Below are 22,633 nucleotides of genomic sequence, written 5' to 3'. Positions count from 1 at the left end.
TATCAGAAGCTGTGATGGTGAAGCCATGATGGGGGACAGAAAGGTGGACGAGGGAGCATCTAGTGGAGCTTTGATCTTTTAACTTTAGGCCCAGTTCCATAATTGTGCTTTCAAATGTAATTCTAGCTCGCCAATTTACACTTCACCAGGGCAATTTACACTTTACCAGGGCTGAACTTATTTTTAGTGTCATTTTCATGGAAAATGTGCACTTTGGCTCTTGATTGATAGATGATTTTGACAGTTAATACAGGTTACCCAGTCAAGGCTTGTTTTAGTTGAAAGTGAAAATGGAAGAGGGGGGGAAAAAAATTACTTTGACAGATCTTGGTATTTCTCTCTTTTATTGCATTCGTTGTCTAACAACAATAATACTCATTGGCAAGAAATTTATTTACACTAACAAATTAAATTTAATCAAGGAATTTTAGATTGGTTAGAAAACAAAGGACCACTGTGATATTTGCTTTGAATGCCTCTGAAAACCAAAGAGTACGAAATGGCGTTTGAAACAGAACAATCTAGAGAAGTACACGTTAACCAAGCACAAGAGAACAATCCAGGACGTGGCACTATTGTCTCTTCCATGCAAATGATCAGACACCAAAAGGTACAAATTAAAAGTTTCAGATAACATGCTATCCATACTTACTGAACTTAGAATGATTTCCAAACAACTGTTTTCCTTTAGTGATACATAAAGAAAGATGAAAATAAATCAACTCCTCTGCAACGGAATAGAATTCATTCTCTCTCTTTTTTTGTTTTCAGCCGGCCAGTTTTTGTTAGTGATACGTAGCAGATGTACTAGTGGTTTAACTGCAACACCATTAAAAGGTACGAAAGCAGCAGTGATGATCGTAAATAATATTAAGGAAAACATATACATACATATTTAAGGGTTTTCACTAAGCACTAACTAACTCTGATGTTGTTGGAGGTGTTATCTAGCTGGAGTGCCTCCTAATTTCCACTTTTTAAGGGGATTTAATTATTTTGGCCAATTGTTCTTTCATGGGTGAAAGTTTAAATTCTTAACAGGAAACCTGGGTGTGTGAATAAGACAGCTGAAGGAAATAGAAGTGTACACCTTCCAACAACACACTCGCGCTCCTATCCACTTGTGTTATATTTGGTGATGAGCTAACTGTGGCATCACTCCACAGAAGATGGCGGAGGACCACAAATAAATGGTCCTGTGATAGCAACGCTGCCATCGGAGAGCCAGTAGTTAGTGACTTATGCATCACAGCGACCAAATATGTAATTTCAGAGCGTGAGCGAATGTACAAGAACACAGTGCAATTTTTAGCCAAGGAAACTGCGATCTGCAGCTGAAAATCCCCAAAGCTGTATAAACTTCTGAGCTTCAACTCAGCAATGTGCAATCTTGACATCAGAGCATTAACCAAACGTGTGAGGAAATTTCATCCTGCTAAAATACCAAGTATCTAATAAACCAATTTTACCAAAATATATAAACATGTAGAAGGATAAGTGCATTTAATAGAAATACATTAAAAAAATCTCTTAAAATCTCATGAGCCATTCAGTGTAACACACACAAAAAAAGTGGCAATAAGGCTATGATACTGCTCAGGGTCCTATCTGACATTACCAAGTTCCATATGCAATATATATTTTGATGCCATGTGATTGCAGTATGTGCATGTATGTATGGTGGGAGATATATTCACACGTATGTAGTTCTGTACGTCTACACAAATGGCATGCACATTCTTGAGACGTTGCTCTTGTTCTCTTATTCTTTACCTCATTCATTCTCGCGTCCCTAGCGATTTGGGGGGGGGGGCTGAGGGGAGGGGCAAGGATTGGAAATCATCATGTTTCTTTCTTTCCCACTCTGCAGGTCCGAAGCGGGTCACGCGCCATGCTTGGTCCACCCACTCACACGTGTGAGCCTTCCAGTAACCACCATTCCCTCAGCGCATCCACACAGGACACGCACACACAAGCACGTCAGGACCTCTGTTTTGCATAAGGTAGAGCCTGATGTTTCATTTTCAGGGGAAGTTGCTTCTGTAGGCTTTTTCTTTGCCCTTTGATTTCTAGATCGGGTCTATTCTATGCCGCTACTTTAAATACTACTGCTGTACTGTCTGGTGTTATTTTTTCCCCCAGTGTTTTGGACCAAGACTAAGTTTCCTGAGACTTTAAATGCCTAAGACAAATATAAACAAGATCTGCCTGCATAAACAGGCTGTTCTTCAGGAGTGAATTTCTGAAGCACGTTCGTATTTCTTACAACGCTGCTTCTTTTTGAGAACTTACTTCCCACCCCTATCATCATAACAAAAGGCAATTCTAGTAGAAAAATATGGACATTTTATTTCTGGACTTCTTCCTTAAATGCTTAGCTTCATAAAAGTGTGCAGGTAGATCCTTGATTAAAGGTAAATTGGAAAAAGGTATTTAAAAAACTGGGCTTTTCTTTTTACCTTTTCATGCAGAAAGCACTAAGGACTTGGCATTAAGCAGGTGACTTGAACCCTAGTTGACTGCCGTCCACCAGTTGAAATGCCCTCATCTGCAGCTCTATTGGGACAGTAAATTTACTCAATGGAAGTTGGTAATTCTGAAATATCTCCATGTAATGAAGGGGGCTACATCACATCCCAAGCATAGACATTCAATTTAGAATTGCTGGGATACCTCCTTTTGAAACTTCTTGAATAGTATGGCCAAACACTGGTTCTCCTCTCTTGCAGCTTGGTCTGTATAAACTTTAACACTTACAAATGAGTTAGAATAGCCATATAAATGTGAGTTTTCATTTACCTTTTACAATATAATTTTAAAGCACACATTTCCTATTACATACACAAAGAACCTAGCCGAGAATTCTTTGTCTTCAGCAGAAACCATAAAGGCTAATTAAAGTGCTAGATCAAACAACCTGGCTTGGGCCTGTAGCTTGGGCCTGGGATATCTCAAGATTTCAGGGTAGCGATGACTACAGGATAAAACAAGGGTTCATTTGGTTCCTCTCTTGGCCTCTTGCCCCTCTGTTTCCAACGACAACAAAGAAGCACAAGGTAGTTTTCCCATTTCACGCCCCGTTTAGAAGCGGAGGCACCCCTATCACACTGCAGTCATGAACTGTTTGTTTGGGTTAAAATGCTTACGGGATGTTGAGGGTGGGAAATCCATGTCAACCCCAGCTAAAGGAGGATAGTATAGAGTAGCTTTACTGTCATGAAATTAATGCTGGACTTCAGCAGTGTGTTAGAATGGGCAAAATTAGATTTCTACCCTAACTTACCACTCTGCAGTGAACTTCTGATTCAGGCAAAGAAAGAAGGAGAAAACTACTACATAACCTGTGAGTTACTTTAAGGGAGACAGTCTTTAAATAAAGTAATCTAAGTCCTTTAGTGGAACACCCTGCCCCAGACACCCAGCTCGTACAATGCTCTCTGTCTACCGCTTGGCCTCACCACAATCTCCTGTCCCCCAAAGCACTACCTGCACCCCCAAAACACTTTTGGCTTTTGTTAGAGTCATACTGAGCTGTTGTTTAAGGAATATAATTCCCAGTAACCAGATATTCCCTTTTTGTTCATTTTCTGATAAATAAAAAAACTACAAAGCCTGTAACGTTCATGAAGCAACGATTCTGGGCTAAACTGTAAGGATACGGAAAACCACTAGCGTTAAAGTTAGGATTGTGTAAGACACTGGAACCTCAATTAGGCATCATGCACCAGAGTCAATAAAGGAAGTAACAGGAAAACAAAATGTTCACAAGATCTGAGGTCCTTCACCTTGTTTTCATATCCTTTTATCAATATGTTTACGCTTTATCCTTTGTTGGACAATCAAATCAATTTCAGCAGTTTTAATTAGTAATGTTAAAATAACTCATTAAGACCTAAAATTACTATAATTTAACTTAAAAAATCAAAACTGTTACACTACAACCTAAATGATTTGAGGAATAAGACTTTGATGTATAATATTGTCGGTTGTTGATCTAAACATTGGAAGTGTACAAATAAAGTTAAAATAAAGAACAATACTTCTAAGACATCTAAAAATGCAATATAATAGATCATAAATTATGTGCAGAGACTGAGACTTATACACATTTCCAGTATATACTTCCATTTTCAAATATTACCAAAGTGTAAACATAACTTAACATAAATCATCCTTCTATTTCCACTCTTAAAATGAATACAGAGAAACTTCCAGTACGATCCAGATCACTTTTTTCCCCCAAAGATAAGCGAAAATGGCAAAAAGTTACAATAGCAAGCAGTAGCATTACCGGATTTTGACTAATTTAGTCTTTTAGTATTGAAAAGATTTGCTGAATTTTGTAGTTCATTGATAGTGGTTCCTGGTTTCCCATGGTATTAATAAATAGCAAAGCACCACCTATCTCAAAATATTAATAGAGATTCTAGTATGGAGTTTCATTATCATACCCCAAATGACAATAGAAAAAAACAGGTAGTGACTTTGATAATTGTAAAACACAATGTTACTTTATGCCAGTGTTTCTGAGGAGCAAATGAATGATCTATACCTAGTGACAAGGGAACTGAAGCTTAACAGACAACACTGTCACTGAATAGGAAACAAGCCTTAGGGAAGAACAAGATTATAAATTTCTAGTTTAGACAATTTCAGATTTTGGATATTCAGACAAGCAAAAAAAAAAAAAAAAATCACAATGCTTCAAAACAGGAGACGGAGCTATATGGGAAGAAGCCCCTTTACGTTATCTGTTACTTGTAACCTTCAAAAGCCCTCCCCTAAGCTCTGCGTATAGAGCATTTCCAGTGGAAGACAAGGACAGAGACCACCCCCCCCACCCCCCAAAAAACAAAGTAAAGGAAGTAAAATACTTGTCCAAGGATTGGTCTGGCCTCAACTCTTATTTTGAAACTCGTCCTCTGGAAAGTGGATGACCTCATTTTTACAGCCAATGCAGCAAAGAGAACAAGATGCATGAGCATAAAAAGCAAAACAACAACATCAATGACAACAAAAAATCCATCGTTTGAAATTTCTCAAGATGAGTTTATTTTCTCCTCCTCCTGCCCCACTCTCCTGCACTTGCATTAGTTTGATGAAACACTGAAGTCCTTAATACTGGCTTTAAAATAGTATAACCGCCTGCACTGCCAGCCTGCATCATGTGTACCGTCTTAAATAAACTTTAACTGTAAAGTGGAGATCTCCAAAGAATGAAAGAGAATGGCTCAGAAAAACCATTCAAAACATCTCTAAAATATAACTGACAGCTCTTCTTTATGGGAACATTCTGTGTGCTCAATAAAATTGCTTCTCTGGTCCAATGTTAGTCAAATCTAACTTTTCTCTAACTGGTATTTCTATTTTTCTTAAAAGTCTAACTGAGCCCACTTGGGAAATCTTGAGTAGAAAATATGTGATGAGTTCCTGATTGTGTCATAGTCAGGCTGAAGACCAGCCAGAATGTTCCCCAGGAAGAGGAAACCTGAAAATGTTGGTTTCCTTAAAAATCAATTTTCTGTTCAGTTTGTTGGGGAGAAAAGGAACCGTGTTGTGTGTGTCGGTGCTGCTGAAATACTGAACACGCAGCAGTAGCAAAGTAAACAACAGATCCCAATATCCCATGGCTGCACTAATGTCTGAATTTTTCTTTGCTTGGCTAAATCTGGAGGATAAATGTTACCGTCAGAACCCCAAGGTAACGCCCACATCCGCATTCTTAAGGCTTTTGCTTCCTTCTGGGGTTAACAGATAAGTGTAATTCTTTTCTCTCTTCCCAGTGCCCAGCGGGCAGCACAGTTTGCTTGCTTTTTGCCACAGTAGGCAAAGAGCACCCACATTTCCACAGCGGGGTTGTCTCAGTGTCCAGGCACAGAAATGAGGGGGAACCCTTCCCATGCAACCGGGATAGATTCTGCAGCCCAGATCTCATGGCAGAGCGGTGTTCTCGGCCATGCAGATATGTGCCGTTGCTCAGTTTCAGGATCGCATATTGAAAATGCATGGCATTCCATGGACAGCGCCACGGTGTGTCATGCTCTTGTCGAGCAGGATCACGCTGGTTCTCCAAGTGACACCACCCACCCAACACAAGGAAGAGAGAAACACTGCTACTTTGCACCTCTCACAAATGAGATCCTTGGTTTGTTGCTAAACCAAAGGTGGCTTGGGATGATTTCAGTAGGTTAAGAGCGAGTGTACTCTATTAATGCAGAAAATGCAGTTATTGAACACACAGTTCCCCAGTCTGCCTAGAGCACATTACCCCTGTCATCAGTTTCTTCTTCATCCTCCGGGGGAGAGCAGGGCAGGGAAGAGGTGGAAACTTCTCCGTGTGTGTCACTGCTCACCAGCACCCTCTGTGGCAGCTGCCATCTTCTCTGTCTTTTTAGACTTCCTCTGCATTTGCTCTTGTTCCTTCCTCCTCAGCTTTTCTCTTTGTTTTTCTATTTTCTCTTGGGCCTTCCGAGCCTTCTCTAGAGACACTTTCATTTCTTTGAGTTTTTTTTTGACCACTGCTCGGTCCTGGGATGATGTCATTCCAAGAGCCTAAGAAGGAAACACATAAACAAACTGAATTTGAAAACCAATGACTTCTCTGCTTATGATGGGGTTGATATCACAAGATGTTCAAACTCAAGAACTAATGTAAACATAATCAAAGAGGTAGAAAGAGCTGATTACATTTGCCAAAAATCTACATACTGTGGGGCTGAGCTTTATTTGTTCTTTTATACTTTGAAGTCCCTAGCACAGTACCTCCTAAACCTCAGCAAGTAAATGCTTTCTGAACTGGTAATTAATGGGTCAGTGAATGGAAAAAGGGCACAATTCTGCTTCTCCAACCTTTGGGCTGTAGACATTTACAGCCAAAAGTATTGCTAAACTCACTGATATTTTCAAAAGATAGGAGTGGGCACCTGCTGCCACGGAGGGTTCCAAGAAGGGCAGGAGGAATCGAAGTGGCTTCCTTTCTGCCAATGTATTCATTTACAATGGAGACCAAAAACGTCGCTGGGACCAGAATGCTCATGTCAGCATGATTAGCCATTCTCTCCCTCTAGGCAGACCTATAAAGGAAGCCTGATCATAAATGAGGCTGCTTGATGAGCTTGGAATTCAGAATAAGGGGAGTTGGTTACGTACTTTAAATGTTTCATGACCTTCAGAATCAACAGCGGGATGCATCCATCTCCCCAACAGGGACAGCCTTGTCAATGGGCCTTCATATTCACAGGCTATTGATTGATCTCTAACCTTTTCAAGACTGTCAAGAGCTACTCATCTGCCCGTCAGCCCAGCAGGGGGCCGAGGTTGGGGGTGGCAGGCTGGCTGTGAGCTCCTTTTGCCCTTTTTCCACAGGGGTAGGTGCCACCTCAGGCTCTAAAGGAGATGGACTGGACAGGTGAAAATGAGAGTGCCAGGGCAGGGGAGGGAAGACACGGCCTGCACTTGGTGGGGGAAGAAAGTTCTGGGGAGAACACAGTCCCATTTTTTGAGTGGTATGCAGGGAAGAGGGAGGGTGGGGGGAGCAATGAGTTAAAAAAAGGGAAGATTCATGGACCTGGGTTTTAACTCTAACGTTATGGGAGAGTCCACATCGGCCATTATTAAAACTCATACTACACAGGAAGTAAGTAGAGTTAATACATGGACCATGTGTTGCTTGGTGGAAGCAATGGAGTGAGCCTCTAGCTCTCCTGCTCCACAGCCTACTGTTTGATTCAGAACCCGACGACTTTCCGAAACTTCCTTTACCACTCAGAAATCATTCAAGGTCCTTTCTGCTAACTGTTGAGTGAGAAGTACCTCTCAGATACGCGGGATGCTCTCATCTAACGGAAACATTTTAGGCGCTCTGTGTAATACAAATTACACTTGGTAACCTAACACAAACATATAATTCTTTACCTTAAGTTTATTTCCATCCAGCTGCAGGAGCTGCTCTCCAGTGATGTTTTGGGCACTGAATTCAGAGACATACTGCTCCAGATTTAGGCTCATCAGCCAGTGAGAAACCTGCTGCACGCTCCATTCGTGAACGGCCCGACTCAGACACTGACTGTGTTTGGGAGACTGTCCGTCATCAAGAATCTGAGGTAGGAATGTTACGCAGGGTTGTTAAAGGACCAAGAAGCTGTAGCTCAGTATGGCATGTGATGCTATCAAAAGCCATTTCTTGCCTACTAGAGCCACACTTGTTTTTAAACCATAAAGTAAACGAATGGTTCTAGCTGTATGTGTAACATACACAAAGTTATTAACTCTACATTTTGTTTAGGTATTTGGAAATTTAAAAATTCCCCCAAACAAAGCATTTTAATGTAGGAAGTTTAAAACTGAAGAATACACTCCAGTGTTGCAAGTTTTTACATTAAAACACTATGGAAAGATTATCAGATGCAGAAAACGAATACATCATTAATCTCTACATGTAATGCATCACTGCACTGATCCTCTGCTAAGACATCAGAGATATGTAAAGATACATTTAAAAATACTGAGGTATATCTTTTACTTAGAAGGGGAGAACATTAAGTCCTCAAACATACTTAGGGGAAATTTCACAGCCATTATTTCACTTGAGCAGCAAGCAAACCTATGAGGAAGGTAGGACAGGTAATTTCCATAATTACTTTTAATAAACAAGGCAAGTGAGGCCCAGAAAGTCTCCAGATCTGTCCAGTATCACACAGCTAGTGAGTGGTGGAGCTCAGCATTTACTGGTTTATTCCAAATCCCAGGCTCTGTCCAATGCAGGACGTTGCTATGAATAGTGCAAAGGGCAGCTGGGTTCCCAGAACCACTAAGCTGAGAGGAGATGAAGGCAATGATAAATCCGGGAGGAGAGACAGGCGTCACCTCAGTGACCATGCAGGGAACACAGAGGAGGGGATGGGGAAGCTGAGATGAAGGCAAAGGAGGTGAAACACAATGGGCTGTGTCAGGGTAATGGTGATGGGAGGCACAGCAAGGGAATCTGGAGATCCTCTTGAATGTCTTTTCAACTAAGATATAGACAAGGGCAGAGAGTGAAACTATTTAACACGAGGAAACCCTCCACTACAGAGGAAAGTTTCTTGTCTTGTTTGATTTTAAATCATTTGCAAAGAAAAGAAGTGTCAGACAATACCATGTAAGCCACCAAACACAGCCCACTGAGAGCTCACCTCGTCATCTATCATATCCAGGCTCTGAGTGAGAGAGCAGCAAAGGAACCAAAAAGAAAAGTGTTACAGGAACAGGAGACACACACGTACAGTACAAAGTTTTAATACAATTAAAATCACGCCAAGCCTGAAGAATATAGGCAGAAGAATTTAAGGGAAAAAAAAAGTTTTACAAAGCAAAAATCACATTAGAAAGAAATAACTAAGAGCAAATATTTTGGGTGAATATATCTTTACTTACAGCGCTTCCCCCAGCCCAACCCCGCCCCCAGTACTGGTATTTCTTCCTTCTACTTATCTCTTGGAGCACTAAGTCAATCACCAGTGTAATCTCCTGCCCTCCTCTACACATTATATCTCCTGAGAATCCATTGCAATGCACACTTGACCCCGGCTTCTAAGTGGTTCTCCCCCAGTTTTCCTTCCTTATCGCAAGTGCACCTCTCCCCTGCGGTGATTCTCAATCAGGGGCCACGCCCCACTCAAGAGGGAACATCAGGGATGGTGAAAAAGGTGAGGGAGGAGGGGGATGGATCGTCTGTAAACTCCCTCGAGATTTTTTTTTTTTTGCCGCACCTCGCAGCTTGCAGGATCTTAGTTCCCCAGCCAGGGATCGAACCCGGGTCCCCCTGCAGTGGAAGGACGGAGTCCTAAAGACTGGGCCTCCAGGGAATTCCCTCCCTTGGGATTTCTGGGCCGTTCCCTCTTGCTGCTCTCCAGTGCCCAGCCTCCCATTCCCAACCCTCTGTTGATAGTCATCCCATTTATATCAAAGAAAGGCTGAGGAGGTCCCTGGACAGCTTAAAGGGGCTCAGAGATAGTACTCTGCATCCATGTTGAGACAGAGAGGGAGCGAAATCATGAGGACTGATATGCAAAATCTGCCTAAAAACATTTTCCCCAGTGATAGTTCATCGGTAAAATGTATGATCTGAGAAAGCAGCTCTGTCGTCAGTGCCATGCACGTACCTCATCTGATGAGAGCACCAAGGACTGAGAGAGCCCAGGTGTTTTGGGTTCTGCTCCCAGGCCGCTCAGGTCTGCTGAACTGGTACTGCTGGGGCTGAAGTCGTCACTGAAGGTAAAATTCTGAAAAAACAAATAAAGCTCACTGTTAAAATGAGCATAGTGAGTGAACCAGAGGTAGGTATGTTTGCAAGTTCTGGAAAGGTTCTTTTTAAGTAATCTTAGAAGAGATTCATATTGGGTTTGGTGACCTTCATCCGGCAGTGGTTGAGAACACTGTGCCTTCTGCACTGGATAGGGAATTCTGGGTGCTTTCTCCATCACATGAAAGGATAGATATCTTAGAGAAATGATTCTTCAACGTCTCTTCAAGGGTACAGCATTCATTATCCTCTGCAACTGCTCAGAGGGGTAATATTAATAAGCCTATATTCTTTGACCCCAATCGTGATAAGTAACAGTGTAAGTAAAAATACAAGATGGTGTGGTGAGCCTGAGTTATTAGGAACAGATGGCAATCCATATTAGAAAGGTAGCTTGAGCACCCCCTGGGAAGGATCGCTTGCTGTTGGCCGTGATAAATACTGTGAGAGATGGCAGATCCTCTCCTGGACGTAACCTTCAAGATGATGAGTTCTGGGGTAGGTCACAGTCTGCCATTACACTAGTAGTCACATGCTAAAAATACAACTCTTGCCCAGCACCAACGGAGTACCAAAGAGGCTGCAGCACGGACAGAAACACATTTCCAAATAACCACCTGGGGGTTGGGGAGGTTGAGGGTGTGTATGTAAAACTTCCCCAGAATTTCATTAAAATGTTCAGTGGATATTAAAGTTAAATAAATTCACAATGACTACATAGCTGCATTTGTAAAAACATTTTAAACCAAATCTGGTGTCTCTCCAGTGCAAGATAATGGTAGAATCTATTCAAACAACATTTAGATTTCTCAGATCCAAGACTGAAAATGTTTCAAGACCAAAGTGGCCTTCTGCTTCCAGAACTTCTTTTGCTAATAATTCTAGAAGGACTGGCTTTCCTGGAACTCTAAGTACCTGACCAACACCATCTTGTTTCCTATTCCCCTTCCTTAGGAACTGGACTGTTAGTTTTCCATTAGGTTCCCTTGCACTGGGTTTAGCTGGTTGTCAAGAATAAATACCATGCCAGAGGCTAGAGAATTCAGTACCAAACAAACGCCAAGTTTGCCAAAACTTCAGAAAAGGAGACGAAATCAGAGCACAAGGAGCTAGGCTAGTAAAACATTTAAGCAGGTGAGCATTTAACACAGCGCATTACCATCTGACATTGTCATTGGAGATATGACCCCAAATTCTGTCAAAACCTTATGAGCTGTTGACCTCAAGAAAAGAATTAAATTCAAGTTAACATTAATCACAGGTTTCTGTTTGAGAGAGAAAAGTGAACATTGATAAAGGGAGACCAAACAACATGTGAAAGTTAGCCACCGTATGTGTTTCAATAAAATGTTAGGTAAGGTTTGCAGCGCCATGCTGGAAATAACCATCGTGCATTTAAAAACAAATAAGCATATAATTCCTCATTCTGCTGAAGTTAAAAAACTTTGGTGATAGAATTGTTACAGTTTATCAACATGGAAGTTTGATTTAAAAGAAGAAATAAGGGTGCTATGTCAGCATTGGTCTGTTTGAAAGAGTTTCATTTAGATATATTGAACACATATTCAGTCCCAAATTTATTTGTTTTCCAGTAAATCTTGAAGAGCACAGCAAAGATAGTTTTGTAATGTAATTTAAAGTGGAATACCTGGTAAACAGATCTATCATACTTGTTCCATGATTCAAATGCATCTTTCCCAGCATGGCTTGCCTGTCAAACTGAGATTAACTAGAAGTATGTGAAAAGACAGGCAAATCAAAGATTAACGTACAATCTAGAATGGAACAGTATTAAAGAAGGTGATGGTTAGATGAGGCTTTCTTCCTCCCCCACGCAAGAAATACCATGCATTGTTTACTGCAGTGTTATCACATTGGTTTCTCGGATCCAGAGTATACACACAAGTTGAGAATGCTTTCCAAAGATCGAAGAGGAGGAAGGATTGGGGGTTTTCTTGTTTGCTTTTTAAATCCATGTGTTTTCTACCTTAGACCCCTTTTTATCTGAAATTAGAGTTTCAGGAGAAGGCTGAAGGGGACTTGCAGATGCAGGCAGGTTCCTGAAGGAATAGGATCCTTTCCGGCTTTCGTTAAACCACGAGAAAGGCAGGCCCGCTGATGGCGTGGAGGCCTGAGCAGTGGAGGACAGCTTCGGTTTCCAGTGTTCCAGCCTGCCGCTGAAGATCCTGGGTTATGAAAAGAACGGGTATGTTAGACAAAGAAAAGGCAGATGTAAAACTTATTGAAATGAATTCTGAAGGGACTCTGAATATAGTTTGAAGTCATAGTTTGAGAAATTATTCTACACAACGGATAGAGTAAAAATGTTGCCCTTTTGACTAGAACGTTAATCTTAATAGTTATCTTTTTTTTGTTAATTTTAATTTTTCTTTTCTTTTGGACCACACCACGCAGCACGCGGAACTTCCCTGACCAGGGATCGAACCTGCGCCACCTGCAGTGGAAGCGCAGAATCTTAGCCACTAGACCACTAGGGAAGTCCAATAGTTATCTTTTTTTTGCATCTAATTGGATTCTATAACAATGATCAATATTTTGTTATCATTATTGCCACGATGAATTTTATGAAATGTGCCTAATACATGTATGTGGATAAATTAGTATCAGGCATGGTCTTTTAGGAATTGCTATTAAGTTAATCATCACAGCATTCCCTTTATTTGGGTCACATAACAGTGCCTCACACTAGTGACATGAGCTCATAACCAGCATTCTACCCTGGCCTCCTCTGAGCACAGGTTCTCAAGAGCCTGAGACTTTAGAAAATGATATATTTAAATACTTGGAAATTTCTGGGTTCATGACACTTTAAGCAGAACACACACACCTTATTGGTTTTTCATCATCATCTTAGTGCCTTATCACAGGAGGAACATCAGACCCAAGGTCCTAAAACAGTACACACTTCCTGTGTACATGGCCTTGGTCCTTCTCTCAGAGTCTATTTCCTCATCCATAAAAGGTGGATATTTTATATATATCATATGTGGTTGTTAAGAATTAAATTAGATAAGTGTGAAAGTGCTTTGAAAATGTAAAGGTATAAAGGTCTATGCTTATTTACTACTTAAAGGACTCAAAAGCATTTGAAAAACACAGTTTGAAAACAGACTTTTGGGACTTCCCTGGTGGTGCAGTGGTTAAGAATCTACCTGCCAATGCAGGGGACACGGGTGTGAGCCCTGGTCCGGGAAGATCCCATGCACCGCAGAGCAACTAAGCCTATGAGCCACAACTACGGAGTCTGCAAGCCACAACTACTGAGCCCGAGTGCCACAATTACTGAAGCCTGTGCGCCTAGAGCCCATGCTCCACAAGAAGAGAAGCCAGTGGAAGAGTATCCCCACTCGCCGCAACTAGAAAAAGCCCGTGCGCAGCAACGAAGACCCAACGCAGCCAAAAATAAATAAATTAATTTAAAAAAAAAGAAAGAAAGAAACCAGACTTTTTTTTCTTAATGCAGTTACCTGCATATTTATATTTACCTTTTGGTTAAAAAAAATTATCAGGAGCTGAGGCAGGAATGGGCAGTAGTTTCTATGCACTTGGAAGAAGTCACCCTCAATATGTCCAAGTGATCTCTGGTATAATGTCTATTATTTGTTAGCTGTTGATGTCATGACAACAAAGAGATTCCCCTTCAATTAAAAGTGCCTCAACAGCATGGCTTACGGACAACTTTTGTCCCAGATGTATACTGAATTTCAACCGTCTCACATCTCATTTCTCATTACTTTGAAATATTTCAAATTTATATAGGTAATACAACTCCTAACAATTTCTGTTCCATTTCCAAAGATTATTGTGAGAATCAAATGGGACAATTAATGTAAAAGCATCTTGTAAACTGTAAAGCAATATATGTATAAGGGGATTATGAGAACGATAACTAAAGAGAATGCAGAAGTCAGCGAAGTTTTGGTAGCATACTGAAACCACAGGTTGGGTCGGTTAAAGTGTTTCTCACACTAAAGATTCCAGAAGATCTGATGATTTTAATGGTGTATTTATTTAAAAAAACAAAACAAACCCAAAGGGGTCTTCAAGGATAATAAAGAACAACCAGAGATGTGTCAACCTTCAATTTTATCCTGACGTTGAAACTAAAAAAAATTTGTATCCTTAAATCCACTTACTATCAAAATATGGGGGGATGTGGGTTTACAATAACTGAACTTAAGTAAGCATGCTAGCAGGGGCAGATTGGTCTTCTGTAAGAAGCACTTTTTATTCCTGGGTCTTGGACCAGTGCTGTGGTCCCCAAATAAGTCTGATAAGGATCATCTGAAGTAGCTATTCAAATACAGATTCTTGGGTACGTGGACTTACCAAGTTAGAATCTGGGGGAGAGGGAGGAGTTGACCTGGAATCTATATTTTTTAATAATACATGTCTGATCTCACTCTTAAAGTTTTTAATAACTGTATTTATTAATATTATCCTGAATATAAATGTGAGGTTTCTGGAGCAGAAACAGGTTATTATTTACTTACAAAAGTTATTGCACTGGTTTCCCATGCCCTAATTTCCTCTTTCCAGGCTGCCACAATGGGAACAAGTTGTCGTCGTATACTTGGTCTACATTATAGGTGAGGAATCTAAAAAATATGAATCTGGATGATTATATAGGAGAGGGACAGCTGTCTGCCTTCTCTCCTCTGAGAGAGGGAGAGATGTCTTATCTCCTTAATGTAAACAGTTCAACTTGAGAAGGATCTTGGGTTCTTATGCTTTGGAAAGTAATATATGTCAGAGTAATATATATAAGTAATATATGTCAGACTAGTGTCTCCAGCTTTACAGCCCCGGGAACGTCTCCATAGAGTTGGGTCTCAGCCCCCTCTCCATATCCCCACTTCTGGAAAATGTAATCACATACCTCTGGGGAGGTAAATCTCTCTGCAGGTAAATCTATCTATCTAGTCATACTTTAACTTCTCAGGCTTATCGTTTAGCTCAGGTCCCACATTCCAGTAAAAGTGCTCACAAAGCTCTGACTGGGCAGAAACATAAAAATATTTCCCCTGTAGCCCCACACTCTTATAATTGGGGATATTTGAGATTAATTGGACCTGATGATTATTTTCCTCCTCTTTGGTTATAAATTTCTGAATCAATTAATCAAAGTAACATGGGAATTTTTTAAAGAGTTCCATCCATAATTCAAATAAGACATGGTAGTGCTTAAATATATGGATACTGTTTTAAAGGTTATAAACAGGCCATAATGAATGACAGCATGAGTATCTTGTCTTACTCCCAAGTGAAGTGCCTTTGTGGCAATGCTTTTAAAACCACCACCACTACCACATTAAAAAAAATTTTTTTTAACATCTTTATTGGAGTATAATTGCTTTACATTGTTGTGTTAGTTGCTGCTGTATAACAAAGTGAGTCAGCTACACGTATACATATATCCCCGTATCTCCTCCCTCTTGCGTCTCCCTCCTACCCTCCCTATCGCACCCCTCTAGATGGTCACAAAGCACTGAGCTGATCTCCCTGTGCTATGCGGCTGCTTGCCACTAGCTATCTATTTTACATTTGGTAGTGTATATATGTCCATGCCACTCTCTCACTTCATCCCAGCTTACCCTTCCCCCCTCCCTGTGTCCTCAAGTCCATTCTCTACATCTGCGTCTTTACTCCTGTCCTGCCCCTAGGTTCTTAGAACCATTAAAAAATTTTTTTTTAGATTCCATATATATGTGTTAGCATACAGTATTTGTTTTTCTCTTTCTGACTTACTCTGTATGACAGACTCTAGGTCCATCCACCTCACTACAAATAACTCAATTTCGTTTCTTTTTATGGCTGAGTAATATTCCATTGTATATATGTGCCACATCTTTATCCATTGATCTGTCGATGGACACTTAGGTTGCTTCCATGTGTGGCTATTGTAAATAGAGCTGCAATGAACATTTTGGTACATGACTCTTTTTGAATTATGGTTTCTATGGGTATATGCTCAGTAGTGGGATTGCTGGGTCCTATGGTAGTTCTATTTGTAGTTTTTTAAGGAACCTCCACACTGTTCTCCATAGTGGCTGTATCAATTTACATTCCCACCAACAGTGCAAGAGGGTTCCCTTTTCTCCACACCCTCTCCAGCATTTGTTGTTTCTAGATTTTTTGATGGTGGCCATTCTGACCAGTGTGAGGTGATACCTCACTGCAGTTTTGATTTGCATTTCTCTAATGATTAGTGATGTTGAGCATCCTTTCATGTGTTTATTGGCAATCTGTGTATCTTCTTTGGAGAAATGCCTGTTTAGGTCTTCTGCCCATTTATGGATTGGGTTGTTTGTATTTTTGATATTGAGCTGCATGTATATTTTGTAGATTAATCCTTTGTCAGTTGCTTCATTTGCAAATATTTTCTCCCATTCTGAGGGTTGTCTTTTGGTCTTGTTTATGGTTTCCTTTGCTGTGCAAAAGCTTTGAACTTTCATTAGGTCCCATTTGATTTATTTTTGTTTTTATTTCCACTTCTCTAGGAGGTGGGTCAAAAAGGATCTTGCTGTGATTTATGTCATAGAGTGTTCTGCCTATGTTTTCCTCTAAGAGTTTTATAGTGTCTGGCCTTACATTTAGGTCTTTAATCCATTTGGAGTTTATTTTTGTGTATGGTGTTACGGAGTGTTCTAATTTCATTCTTTTACCTGTAGCTGTCCAGTTTTCCCAGCACCACTTATTGAAGAGGCTGTCTTTTCTCCATTGTATATTCTTGCCTCCTTTATCAAAGATAAGGTGACCATATGTGCATAGATTTATCTCTGGGCTTTCTACCCTGTTCCATTGATCTATGTTTCTGTTTTTGTGCCAGTACCATACTGTGTTGATTACTGCACCTTTGTAGTATAGCCTGAAGTCAGGGAGTCTCATTCCTCCAGCTCCGTTTTTCTTCCTCAAGATGGCTATGGCTATTCGAGGTCTTTTGTGTTTCCATACCAATTGTGAAATTTTTGATTCTAGTTCTGTGAAAAATGCCCTTGGTAGTTTGATAGGGATTGCATTAAGTCTGTAGATTGCTTTGGGTAGTATAGTCATTTTCATGATGTTGATTCTTCCAATCCAAGAACATGGTATACTTCTCCATCTGTTTGTATCATCTTTAATTTCTTTCCTCAGGGTCTTATAGTTTTCTGTGTACAGGTCTTTTGTCTCCTTAGGTAGGTTTATTCCTAGGTATTTTATTCTTTTTGTTGCAATGGTGAATAAGAGTGTTTCCTTAATCTCTCTTTCAGATTTTTCATCATTAGTGCATAGGAATGCAAGAGATTTCTGTGAATTAATTCTGTATCCTGCTACTTTACCAAATTCATTGATTAGCTCCAGTAGTTTTCTGGTAGCATCTTTAGGATTCTCTGTGTATAGTATCATGTCACCCGCAAACAGTGACAGTTTTACTTCTTCTTTTCCGATTTGGATTCCTTTTATTTCTTTTTCATCTCTGACTGCTGTGGCTATAACTTCCAAAACTATGTTGAATAATAGTGGTGAGAGTGGGCAACCTTGTCTTGTTCCTGATCTTAGTGGAAATGGTCTCAGTTTTTCACCACTGAGAACGATGTAGGCTGTGGGTTTGTCATATATGGCCTTTATTATGTTGAGGTTAAGTTCCCTCTATGCCTACTTTCTGGAGGGTTTTTAATCATAAATCAGTGTTGAATTTTGTTGAAAGCTTTTTCTGCATTGAGATGATCATATGGTTTTTCTCCTTCACTTTGTTAATATGGTGTATCACATTGATCAATTTGCGTATATTAAACAATCCTTGCGTTTCTGGGATAAACCCCACTTGCTCATGGTGTATGATCCTTTGAATGTGCTGCTGGATTCAGTTTGCTAGTATTCTGTTGAGGATTTTTGCACCGATGTTCATCAGTGATACTGTCCTGTAGTAGTTTACTTTTTTTGTAACATCGTTGTCTGGTTTTGGTACCAGGCTGATGGTGGCCTCACAGAATGAGTTTGGGAGTGTTCCTCCCTCTGGTATATTTTGGAAGAGCTTGAGAAGGATAGGTGTTAGCTCTTCTCTAAATGTTTGATAGAATTCACCTGTGAATCCATCTAGTCCTGGGCTTTTGTTTGTTGGAAGATTTTTAATCACAGTTTCAATTTCAGTGCTTGTGATTGGTCTGTTTATATTTTCTATTTCTTCCTGGTTCAGTCTTGGAAGGTCGTGCTTTTCTAAGAATTTGTCCATTTCTTCCAGGTTGTCCATTTTTTGGCATAGAGTTGCTTGTAGTAATCTCTCATGAACCTTTGTATTTCTGCAGTGTCAGCTGTTACTTCTCCTTTTTCATTTCTAATTCTGTTGATTTGAGTCTTTTCCCTTTTTTTCTTGATGAGTCTGGCTAATGGTTTATCATTTTGTTTATCTTCTCAAAGAACCAGCTTTTAGTTTTATTGATCTTTGCTATCGTTTCCTTCATTTCTTTTTCATTTACTTCTGATCTGATCTTTAGGATTTCTTTCCTTCTGCTAACTTTGGGGTATTTTTGTTTTTCTTCCTCTATTTGCTTAGGTGTAAGGTTAGGTTGTTCATTTGAGATTTTCCTTGTTTCTTGAGGTAGGATTGTATTGCTATAAATTTCCCTGTTAGAACTGCTTTTGCTGCATCCCATAGGTTTTGGGCTGTTGTGTTTTCATTGTCATTTGTCTCTAGGTATTTTTTGATTTCCTCTTTGATTTCTTCAGTGATATCTTGGTTATTTAGTAGCATATTGTTTAGCCTCCACGTGTTTGTATTTTTTACAGTTTTTTTTCTGTAATTGATATCTAGTCTTATAGCATTGTGGTGGGAAAAGATACTTGATATGATTTCAATTTTCTTAAATTAACCAAGGCTTGATTTATGACCCAAGATATGATCTATCCTGGAGAATGTTCCATGAGCACTTGAGAAGAAAATGTATTCTGTTGTTTTTGGATGGAATGTCCTATAAATATCAATTAAGCCCATCTTGTTTAATGTATCATTTTTTTTTTTTTTTTAAATATTTATTTATTTATTTATGGCTGTGTTGGGTCTTCGTTTCTGTGTGAGGGCTTTCTCCAGTTGTGGCAAGCGGGGGCCACTCTTCATCGCGGTGCGCGGGCCTCTCACTATTGCGGCCTCTCTTGTTGCGGAGCACAGGCTCCAGACGCGCAGGCTCAGTAGCTGTGGCTCACGGGCCCAGTTGCTCCGCGGCATGTGGGATCTTCCCAGACCGGGCTCGAACCCGTGTCCCCTGCATTGGCAGGCAGATTCTCAACCACTGCGCCACCAGGGAAGCCCTAATGTATCATTTAAAGCTTGTGTTTCCTTATTTATTTTCATTTTGGTTGATCTGTCCATGGGTGAAAGTGGGGTGTTAAAGTCCCCTACTCTTACACTGTTACTGTCAATTTCCCCTTTTATGGCTGTTAGCATTTGCCTTATGTATTGAGGTGCTCCTATGTTGGGTGCATTAATATTTACAATTGTTATACCTTCTTCTTGGACTGATCCCTTGATCATTATGTAGTGTCCTTCTTTGTCTCTTGTAATAGTCTTTATTTTAAAGTCTACTTTGTCTGATACGAGAATTGCTACTCCAGCTTTCTTTTGATTTCCATTTGCATGGAGTTTCTCTTTCCATCTCCTCACTCCTCTTCTGTATGTGCCCCTAGGTCTGAGGTGGGTCTCTTGTAGACAGCATATATATGTGTCTTGTTTTTGTATCCATTCAGCTAGTCTATGTCTTCTCGTTGGAGCATTTAATCTATTTGCGTTTAAGGTAATTATAGATATGTACATTCCTATTACCATTTTCTTAATTGTTCTGGGTTTGTTACTGTAGGTCTTTTCCTTCTCTTGTGTTTCCTGCCTAGAGAAGTTCCTTTAGCATTTGTTGTCAAGCTTGTTTGGTGGTGCTGAATTCTCTTAGCTTTTGCATGTATGTAAAGGTTTTAATTTCTCCGTCAAATCTGAAAGAGATCCTTGCTGGGTAGAGTAATCTTGGTTGTAGGTTTTCCCTTTCATCACTTTAAATATGTCCTGCCACTCCCTTCTGGCTTGCAGAGTTTCTGCTGAAAGATCAGCTTTTAACCTTGTGGGGATCCCCTTGTATGTTATTTGTTGCTTTTCCCTTGCTGCTTTTAGTATCTTTTCTTTGTACTTAATTTTTGATAGTTTGATTAATATGTGTCTTGGCATGTTTCTCCTCAGATTTATCCTGTATGGGACTCTCTGTGCTTCCTGGACATGACTGACTACTTCCTTTCCCATATTAGGGAGGTTTTCAACTATAATCTCTTCACATATTTTCTCAGTCCCTTTCTTTTACTCTTCTTCTTCTGGGACCCCTATAATTCGAATGTTGGTTTGTTTAATGTTGTCCCAGAGGTCTCTGAGACTGTCCTCAATTCTTTCCATTCTTTTTTCTTTATTCTGCTCTGCAGTAGTTATTTAATACACTATTTTATCTTCCAGGTGACTTAACTGTTCTTCTGCATCAGTTATTCTGCTATTGATTCCTTCTAAAGAATTTTTAATTTCATTTATAGTGTTGTTTATCATTGTTTGTTTGCTCTTTAGTTCTTCTAGCTCCTTGTTAAACGTTTCTTGTATTTTTCCAGTTCTCTTTCCAAGATTTTGGATCATCTTTACTATCATTAGTCTGAATTCTTTTTCAGGTAGACTGCTTATTTCCTCTTCACTTGTTAGGTGTGGTGGGTTTTTACCTTGCTCCTTCATCTGCTGCGTGTTTCTCTGTCTTCTCGTTTTCCTTAACTTACTGTGTTTGGGGTCTCCCTTTCGCCAGCTGCAGGTTCGTAGTTCCCACTGTTTTTGGTGTCTTCCCCCAGTGGGTAAGGTTGGTTCAGTGGGTTGTGTAGGCTTCCTGGCGGAGGGGACTGGCGCCTGTGTTCTGGTGGATGAGGCTGGAGCTTGTCTTTCTGATGGGCAGGACCACATCCAGTGGTGTGTTTTGGGGTATCTGAACTTAGTATGATTTTAGGCAGCCTCTCTGCTATTGGGTGGGGTTGTGTTCCTGTCTTGCTAGTTGTTTGGCATGGGGTGTCCAGCACTGGAGCTTGCTGGTCATTGAGTGGAGCTGGGTCTTAGTGTTGAGACAGAGATCTCTGGGAGAGCTCTTGCTGATTGATATTACGTGGGGCCGGGAAGTCTGTGGTGGTCCCATCTCCTGAACTTGGCTCTCCCACCTCAGAGGCTCAGGCCTGACAGCCAGCTGGAGCAGCAAGACCCTGTCAGCCACACGGCCAAACTTTAAGCTTGATTTATTTGTTTAATTCGAGTGCCCATCCTTGACTCTGTTCCCATATGGAATGGATCTTGATCTTATATATCCTTTTCTTAATCCTCCTTGGAACCAGGAAAAAGAGAGTAACGTATCACCTCATTTCCAGCATAGAGTTCACTGTCCACTACCACTTTTAATAGGTAGGAAATAAGAATATTGTTGCCAAATTGTTGTCATTCTAATGCCCTATTTGAAAAGGACTTTTGGTAGTTCATATCCTGGCCAGGTAACGTTTCAAAGAAAATCTGCAGACCATGTCTCATTAAACCCTTTCATAAAATTCTCACTGCCAGGGAAATACTCAAGAGTAAAAATTCCATGTGGACTTGTACATCCAGCACTAAAGACGGGTCCAAAGGCCAATGTGATGAATGAGATCATAGAAGCTCAGCCTTGGATAATATCCAGAGGCTTTCTGCTCTAGCTTTCCACACCACGATAACGGAGGAACAAAGGAATAGTCACATAGAAAGCAAAGAAAGCCCACTTCTAAGGAGACAACCACTGTCCTCACAGCTGCAAACCACTAGATCCTGGGATATTTTGAAGACTATTTTCGAGGTCTGGCAGTGCCCCTGCTGGGGCTGTATCCTGTCCCCCTCATTTCTTTGTGTATCCTTGACTCTAAAACTCCCTGAGCTGATGGAACCTCTGTGTGGTTCCTAGTATCCTTCAAAAAACTGAACAGTGATATGCTTCCATTTGCTTGGACCTAGAGTATAGAATATTCATTTAAAAGAGCAAACTCTTCACTACTTTAAAATTATAGACCTATCAGCTCACCAGCTTTCTAAAATAAATGCCAATTTCCTTTTGGATATACAACTCTCGGGCCTACAAAAGGAGCAGAAAGGGTTTGGTAACAGTTATTCTACTATTGACCACTCTTATAGTCTGTTTCACTTTGTGGAGAAATCTGTTAAGAATAACATAAAATTCTTCCTTCCCTCCCTCCCTTCTTAACTTTTTTGACTCTGAGGGCAGGTTATGGGCCAAGGGACATAAACTCCATACAGATCCTTAATAATTCCCTTGAAAA

General features: G+C 40.3%; 1 protein-coding gene across 3 annotated transcripts in view; it reads right to left on the bottom strand.

Annotated features, from left to right (window-relative positions):
- Positions 1-323: 323 nt before the first annotated feature.
- Positions 324-22,633, bottom strand: part of PPP1R9A (protein phosphatase 1 regulatory subunit 9A) — a 318,841-nt gene continuing 296,531 nt past the window's right edge. For 2 of the 3 annotated variants that reach the window (XM_032643664.1, XM_032643663.1), the window contains exons 16-19: positions 12,270-12,468; positions 10,143-10,262; positions 7,915-8,097; positions 324-6,552 (exon numbers count right to left, since the gene is read on the bottom strand). In XM_032643664.1, coding sequence (XP_032499555.1) covers positions 6,343-6,552; positions 7,915-8,097; positions 10,143-10,262; positions 12,270-12,468 — 712 coding nt within the window. In that variant the 3' untranslated portion in view covers positions 324-6,342. The remainder of the gene's footprint in view (positions 6,553-7,914; positions 8,098-10,142; positions 10,263-12,269; positions 12,469-22,633) is intronic. The other variant, XM_032643666.1, reaches the window with a different exon arrangement.

Source organism: Phocoena sinus, chromosome 9, assembly GCF_008692025.1.
Source record: "Phocoena sinus isolate mPhoSin1 chromosome 9, mPhoSin1.pri, whole genome shotgun sequence".
Classification (NCBI taxonomy): domain Eukaryota; kingdom Metazoa; phylum Chordata; class Mammalia; order Artiodactyla; family Phocoenidae; genus Phocoena; species Phocoena sinus.
Note: the sequence above shows the minus strand (reverse complement) of the source record. Positions and strands in the feature narration are given on the sequence as shown.